The 7,899-nt window shown below is 46.2% G+C and overlaps 1 protein-coding gene across 1 annotated transcript; it reads left to right on the top strand.

Moving 5' to 3' along the window:
* The first annotated feature begins 1,167 nt into the window (after positions 1-1,167).
* Positions 1,168-6,597, top strand: LOC141607850 (uncharacterized). Its single transcript, XM_074427199.1, has 5 exons — positions 1,168-2,178; positions 2,262-2,774; positions 2,903-3,533; positions 4,170-4,390; positions 6,406-6,597. The coding sequence occupies exons 1-5, from the start codon at positions 1,168-1,170 to the stop codon at positions 6,595-6,597; spliced, it is 2,568 nt and encodes an 855-aa protein (XP_074283300.1).
* Positions 6,598-7,899: the final 1,302 nt, after the last annotated feature.

Below are 7,899 nucleotides of genomic sequence, written 5' to 3'. Positions count from 1 at the left end.
ACACTGATTGAATTCTTACGATTAAAAAGAGTTGGCATGTTTGGTGATTATATGACATATCTGCTTATCTTATTTATCTCGTTGAGCATTATTGTTTCCTACGTTTCATACATTGCATGTGCATCGGAGTTGGAGTTGGAGGAGATGAGATTATTGTGATTAAGGCCCGGGCGGGGGTTCGCAGACTTGCCCTGGTGTCCCACGTGGTGTGGGCGGATCGACTATGGTCGATATATAGTCTACCGGGGATCGGTATGGCTGGGCGTTCCGGGGATGTGTGTGGTGGAGTTGAATGGAGGAGCATTGCATTGCATTCTTTAATGTATCGTATTACCTACTCAACCTCGCGGTTGACCCTGTGTATTCGTGTATGCCTGTGATGATCCTTTAATGGGGAGCAGATTGTGAGTTGTTGAGACATTGGGAGTGGCGGGGAGAGAGCATGGATCACCTGACTTAGAGCTAGCCCACTTTTATTTTGTTTAGTTGTCAGCCTTTATTTTCAAGTTAAGACATGTTTTATTTCCGTTGTAAACATTATAAACTTTAATTTAAAGTACTGTTATCTTTCTCTTTGTTATCTACTGCCTCGGATTCCCGAGATGGTAACACTCTTCTTTATCTGAGGAGTCCTAGCGCAGGCCCTTAAATAAATGGGGGTGTTACAAAGTGGTATCAGAGCGAACGATTCTCAGGCCTAAACCAATGAATCCAATGAATATAGGAAGAGTCTAAATAAAATGAACCCCGGGACAAAACTGTTAGGAGCACACTAAAGGTAAGGGATGAGTTAGGGGCCCCCTCACACCGAACCATTGGCCCTCTCAGTTTGACCCGGGAACCCTGAGTGCAAATGAGAGGAAGGGTAGAGAAGTTGCATGATGTAGAGCATAACTTCATATATCGTTGCCTAGGTGTTAACTGATTAATATGTTAATTGTTGCATAAAGAGTTGGTAGGAGGTTGTGGCATAATACTTTGCATGTTTTAAGGTTAATTTATACTTATACCCCTATAAAGTTGTGTTAGAAGGCTATGTCTAGTGATATGCGGTTATGTGACCCCTAAACCATGCTAGATAGACAAGTAGGATAAGAGTGATAGGATTGGCTAGAATTGCCAAGGTGTTTCTGTGTTGCAGCTAATTCCTAAAACTTTCTTGTAGTCATGCCTCCAAAAAGGAACACGGCTGTAAACATCACCCAGGAAGAGTTAGACCGGCTACTGGCTGAGAATGAGGCCCTAAAGGCTAAAAGAATGGACCCTGCTAAGATGAGTACAATAGTGGCGAGGCATAACCCTACCATCTTCACTGGAGAGGGGGAACCTCACTTGCTGGGAGATTGGTGTCGGGAGTTCACCAACCTATTCGAGCTGATAGCTTGTCCTGAAGAGCTGCAAGTAGACCAAGCTGCACATTACCTCAGGGCCACAGCTGGGGAGTGGTGGAATAGGAACAAGGCGGAAATTCGACATGTTGCTAGGGATGTTGAGGAAGGGTACGTGTCTTGGTTAGAATTTCAAGTGATATTAACGGACCAGTTCATGCCAGAGTTCAGGAAAGCTAAGCTGAGGGAAGAGTTCGATACGTTTAAGATGACAGAGGACATGACAGTGGAAACATACCATAGGAAGTTCCGACTGTTGGCTTCATATATCGATGAATTTTCAAAGAACGAGACCATGCTGGCTATGAGGTTTGAGAGGGGTTTGACGGTGGATATCAAAAAGAGACTCACGGCAGCTCCACCTACCACCGTTCAGGACATCTATCTAAGGGCCGGTGCTGCTGAAAGGCTCTCCGAGCAGATCAAGGAGGATAAGAAAGGAAAAGCTGAGAAGAAAAAGTCGGAAACTGTCAGTGATAATACTGGGGCCAAGAAGCCGAATTCAGGCAAGTTCAGTGGATACACCACCAATAGTGCTCCTGGGGGAATGAGGAACCAAAGCGGAGGCAGTTTCAGAGGTGCTAGTATTGGAGGTAATGCGTCCAGGATCACTTGTTTCGGGTGTGGGAAGTTGGGACACAGGAAATTTGAGTGCCGAAGTTCTGGAGGAAACCAATCTGGGGGCTTCCGAACACCTACATCTGGGTTCAGTGGGTCTCGGAGAGTGGGATCAGAATACAGCAGCTACCGTACTCCTAACACTGGCTATGGAGGAGGTGCCCGATCTGGGGTAAGTAACAGTTATCAAGGAAGCTACAACAACTACCAGAACCGTAGCCAGCAAAACCAGTCCAATGGGGTGGTAATTTCCAGAGGAATCAGAACGAGGGGAACAAGCAACCCAATACCGCTTCATCGAGTCAGTCTGGAGCTAAGTCCAGTGGCAAGCTCTTTGCCATGGGAAAGGAAGCAGCAAAAGAGGATGCACATGTCGTGACTGGTACATTTCTTGTCAACTCTAAACCCACCTTTGTGTTATTCGATTCTGGTGCCACACACTCATTCATATCTAGGGAGCATGTTAGAGCCTTAAACCTTACTACATATGATAGAGTGGTCGATTCTGTTATAGTACCTTCGGGAGAGTCTGTGCCTTGTGATAAAATCTATACCCGTGTACCTATTCAGATTGGGGAGGTTGTCTTTCACTGTGACCTTATGGAGTTTCCTTTGGGTGGGTTCGAGGTGATTTTAGGGATGGATTGGTTGGTGAAGTACAAAGCTTTCATTGACTGTCACCAAAAGAAGATATCTCTGAGAGGACCAAAGGGAGTCAGAGTAACCTACAAGGGATACATGATCAAACCCAAAGTCAAATTTATCTCTGTAAACACCCTAAAATCGAGTCTGAGGAAGGGAGACCAGTTGATCTTGTGTCAGATGTGGGATAGAGAGTCCGAGACCCCTAGGATTTTCGACATACCGTGGTGAGAGACTTTGAGGGGGTATTTCAGGAAGAGATCCCTGGGCTACCACCTAAGCGCGACGTGGACTTCTCCATTGATCTAAAGCCGGGGGCTGGACCTATTTCTAAACCACCGTACCGTATGGGACCAAAAGAGATGGAAGAATTAAAGAAGCAACTGGATGAGTTGGCTGAGAAGGGTTATATTCGACCCAGTGTTTCACCTTGGGGAGCACCTGTCGTATTCGTCAAGAAAAAGGATGGGAGTTTGAGGCTGTGTGTGGATTACCGAGAGTTGAACAACGTGACCATCAAGAACCGATATCCATTGCCAAGGATTGATGATTTGTTTGATCAATTGAGTGGGGCTGGAGTATTCTCGAAGATTGACTTGAGGTCGGGTTATCATCAACTGAGGATAAAGAACGAGGATATCCCTAAGACTGCTTTCAGAACCAGATATGGACACTATGAATTCGTGGTCATGCCCTTCGGATTGACCAATGCGCCAGCTGTGTTTATGGACCTGATGAATCGGGTGTTCAGTCCTTACCTAGACAAGTTCGTGGTCGTATTCATCGATGATATTTTGGTTTACTCCAAGAATGAGGAAGAGCACGAGGAGCATCTCAGGATAGTGTTAAAAACTCTGGCAGAGAATCAGTTGTATGCCAAGTTGAGTAAGTGCGAGTTCTGGTTGAAGAAAGTTGCCTTTCTGGGGCATGTGATTTCCAAGGAAGGGGTGTCAGTGGATCCTAGCAAGATCGAGGCCGTGACTAGATGGCAGAGCCCAAAGAATGTGGGCGAAATTCGAAGCTTCTTGGGACTAGCTGGGTACTACAGGAGGTTTGTCAAAGATTTTTCGAAGATAGCAAAACCACTGACGTCTCTAATGAGGAAGGAGAACCGGTTTATTTGGGACGAGAGTTGCGAGAAGGCTTTCTTAACACTCAAAGAGCGCCTAACCATAGCTCCTATCCTTGCTTTGCCAGATGGGAATGATAACTTCGAAGTGTATACTGATGCTTCCAAGAAGGGGTTGGGGTGTGTGTTGATGCAGAACGGGAAGGTAATCGCGTACGCTTCGCGACAACTGAAGACCTATGAGGAGAATTACCCTACCCATGATCTAGAGTTGGGGGCCGTGGTTTTTGCTCTTAAATTGTGGCGACATTATCTCTATGGAGCGACCTTCAAGGTATTTTCTGACCATAAGAGCCTGAAGTATATCTATACTCAGAAGGAGCTGAACATGAGACAAAGGAGATGGATCGAGTTGATTGGCGACTATGACATGGACTTACTCTATCATGAAGGGAAAGCGAATGTCGTAGCCGATGCTTTAAGTCGGAAGTCTATCCATGCCCTAACCAGTGCCAGATCCAGGGTGAGAATGGTCGGTGAGCTAAGGCAGATGGGGATTTACATGATCCGACGAGGTGAGACCGTTGGAGATATGACAGTTGAGCCGGAGTTGTACGAGGAGATCCGAGAGCTACAAAAAGAGGATGCTAGAATCCAGAAATGGCGCAATGAGGTAGAGCAAAAGTGCGGAGCCTTACTCTAAATTCGGTATCCATTCGGATGGGAGCTTGAGGTTTGGGCGGAGGTGGTGTGTGCCGCCTAATGAGGAATCGAAGAAGAAAATTCTCACAGAAGCACATGCTACTCCATATTCTGTACACCCTGGAGGGGATAAGTTATACAAGGACCTCAAAAAGACGTTTTGGTGGCCTAATATGAAGAAGGAAGTCGCAGAGTTCGTATCTCGATGTTTGACATGCCAGAGGGTGAAGGGTGAGCACAAGAGACCACAAGGGAAAGTTCAGCCGCTAGACGTGCCAGAGTGGAAGTGGGAGAGTATCTCCATGGATTTCATCGTCGGGTTGCCTCGGACTCAAAGGGGTAACAACATGATTTGGGTGATCGTCGACAGATTGACCAAGTCAGCTCACTTTATTCCCATGAAAGATACTTGGAGTAAGGCTGAGTTGGCTAAGGCTTATGTGCAGCACGTGGTTAAGTTGCACGGTGTGCCTAAGGATATCGTTTCCGATAGAGATTCTAGGTTTCTATCCAAGTTCTGGCAAGAATTGCAGTCACTGATGGGTACTCAACTGAAGATGAGCACCGCTTTTCATCCTGCTACCGACGGTCAGACAGAGAGGACTATTCAGACCCTCGAGGATATGTTGAGAGCTTGTGTTCTAGAGTTTGGCGGATCGTGGGAGGACAGGCTGGGATTGATCGAGTTTTCTTACAACAACAGTTATCATACTAGCATTGGGATGGCACCTTTTGAGGCACTTTATGGTAGGAAATGCAGGAGTCCTGTGTGTTGGGATGATCGTTGAATATTTGTCGTTTTGGGGCCGAGAGATGATTCGGGAGATGGTTGAACAGTACAGATTATCAGGCAAAAGATGAGAGCTTCTCAGGACAGACAGAAAAGCTATGCTGACACTAGGAGAAGTGAGATTTCTTTCGAAGTAGGAGAGAAAGTACTACTCAAAGTGTCGCCAATGAAGGGAGTTATGAGGTTCGGGAAGAGAGGGAAGCTGAGTCAGAAATTCATCGGACCTTATGAGATTTTGGACAGAGTTGGAGAGGTGGCCTATCGTTTAGCTTTGCCACCAGCGTTAGCCAGAGTTCACAATGTCTTTCATGTTTCCCGATTTGCGGAGGTACCGAGCGATCCATCACATGTGTTGAGTCCCGAGGTGATCGAGGTGGATGAGCGATTGTCCTATTTGGAGACACCCAAGGAGATTCTGGACAGGAAGGTGAGGAAGACCAGGAATGGGGAGACAGCTTTGGTGAAAGTCTTGTGGACTAACCACAATGTTGAGGAAGCTACATGGGAGACTGAGGCTTCCATGAGGGAAAGCTATCCACACCTACTTGCATGAGGTAAGTTCCGGGACGTAACTTTCTTTTTAGGAGGGTAGAATGTAACATTTTGTTTCCGACCGAAATCCATGTGTCTTTTACCTTAGGGAATTTGTTTTGGGGCCCACATCGATGCGTGTGGGGGTTGGCTAGATGAGTAAACTTCGGGACGAAGTTCATTTTAAGGGGGGAAGACTGTAATACTCCGTATTTTATATCGTTAATTGAGTTGTATTTTATATCGTTAATTGAGTCGAGTTAATTGTTTAGTCGTATTGATATCGTAAGATCGAGTTATCGTAAACTTGTTAAGACGGGTTTAACTGAACGAATCACGTCAACTAATTCCTTTTCTAAAACTTACCCATTTACCCGTTGACCCAAGCCCATTTACCCATGACCCAATTCACCAATTAACCTAAGTTTAACCTAATTCTACCCTAACCCTACAAAACCCCACTCCCTCACCCGCCTATCATTTTGCAGCGGCACATTTCCCAACAAACACACAAATCGAGAGAGGGAGAGTGAGCGTGGGTACTGTCGGAGCAGCAAGGAGGGCCTTAGGGTGGTAGTCGACGTCCATAGTTAACCCTGGTGGCTGTTGAGGTGGCGGAAAAAGGTATGGGTGCAACCTTCTTTTTTATTTTCGTTTTCTGTCAGGTTTTTGTTTGGGTTGTCGTGACTCAGGGAGGGGGTGTGGTGACTGGTGTCGGGGATATGGTATTGGGTGGTGTGAGTCGTCTCTGTTGGTGGTGGTTAGGGAGTTTCTTGGTGGCAGAATTGGCGGCGAGGGGTGTTGTTGACAGGGTAGGTCACACGGGTTTTAGCAGGGGGTTTTCAGGCGGGTTTTAGATGCTTAGGTTGGGGTGGCACCACCGTGGACTCGGGGGAGGTCGAAATGGTGGTGTCACGGTGTCTGGGTGCGGGGGCTGACGGCGAGCAGGGCTGTGGTGGTCTGGGCAGAGGTTAGGGGATGGCTGCGGTGGTTGTGTGTCGAGGACAGGAGGGTGTTGGTGAGGCACGGTGGTGAACCAGGCCAAATGACGGCTCTGGTTCGACTCACCGGCGGCAGTCGACCTGGCTGGGGTCGGTTGTTGGTGGTGGGGTCGAAGAGGGGAGCAGGCCTGGTGGTGTTCGTAGTGGTTTAAGGTGGCGCGTGAGGGGTGTGAGAGAGAGTGAAGGTGCGGGTGTAGGAGACGGGATGATAGGGTTAGTTAGTGTTGTTTTGATTCTTTTAAACGTATAACTTGTTTAGCTAATTAATTCACGAGTCATTTAAATGTTTAGAGATGGGTTTGAGTCGGGTTGGTAAAATAGAAAACTGTTAGATCGGGAAAGTTTCCATTTAAGGAAACTTTCCATTTTAAGAAGTTTCTATTTTTAGTAACTTTCTATTTTGGGAACGGGAATGGTTTAAGTAATCGTTTATTATTTATTTATCTTTCAGAGGGCGAATTTGTTGTGGAATATTACTGAGCACCCGACTTTTGACTGCAGTACTGAGGTAGGGGAATACACTGATTGAATTCTTACGATTAAAAAGAGTTGGCATGTTTGGTGATTATATGACATATCTGCTTATCTTATTTATCTCGTTGAGCATTATTGTTTCCTACGTTTCATACATTGCATTTGCATCGGAGTTGGAGTTGGAGGAGATGAGATTATTGTGATTAAGGCCCAGGCGGGTTCTGCAGGACTTGCCCTGGTGTCCTCAGCTGTGAGCTGGCAGATCGACTACGGTCGATATATAGTCTACCGGGGATCGGTATGGCTGGGCGTTCTGGGGATGTGTGTGGTGGAGTTGAATGAAGGAGCATTGCATTGCATTCTTTAATGTATCGTATTACCTACTCAACCTCGCGGTTGACCCTGTGTATTCGTGTATGCCTGTGATGATCCTTTAATGGGGAGCAGATTGACAGGTTGTTGAGACATTGGGAGCTGGCAGGGAGAGAGCATGGATCACCTGACTTAGAGCTAGCCCACTTTTATTTTGTTTAGTTGTCAGACTTTATTTTCAAGTTAAGACATGTTTTATTTCCGTTGTAAACATTATAAACTTTAATTTAAAGTACTGTTATCTTTCTCTTTGTTATCTACTGCCTCGGATTCCCGAGATGGTAACACCCTTCTTTATCTGAGGAGTCCTAG

The sequence above is a fragment of the Silene latifolia genome, chromosome 10 (assembly GCF_048544455.1).
Source record: "Silene latifolia isolate original U9 population chromosome 10, ASM4854445v1, whole genome shotgun sequence".
NCBI lineage: Eukaryota > Viridiplantae > Streptophyta > Magnoliopsida > Caryophyllales > Caryophyllaceae > Silene > Silene latifolia.
The sequence above is the reverse complement of the archived record's forward strand: the minus strand, read 5'-3'. Positions and strand labels throughout refer to the sequence as shown.

Coding starts and splice junctions, on each gene's coding strand:
- LOC141607850 (XM_074427199.1), top strand. CDS start 1,168: ATGCCTCCAAAAAGGAACACGGCTGTAAACATCACCCAGGAAGAGTTA. Junction 2,775..2,902: donor CCAAAGTCAAATTTATCTCT/GTAAACACCCTA, acceptor GGGGTATTTCAG/GAAGAGATCCCTGGGCTACC. Junction 3,534..4,169: donor TCAGTTGTATGCCAAGTTGA/GTAAGTGCGAGT, acceptor TCTATCATGAAG/GGAAAGCGAATGTCGTAGCC.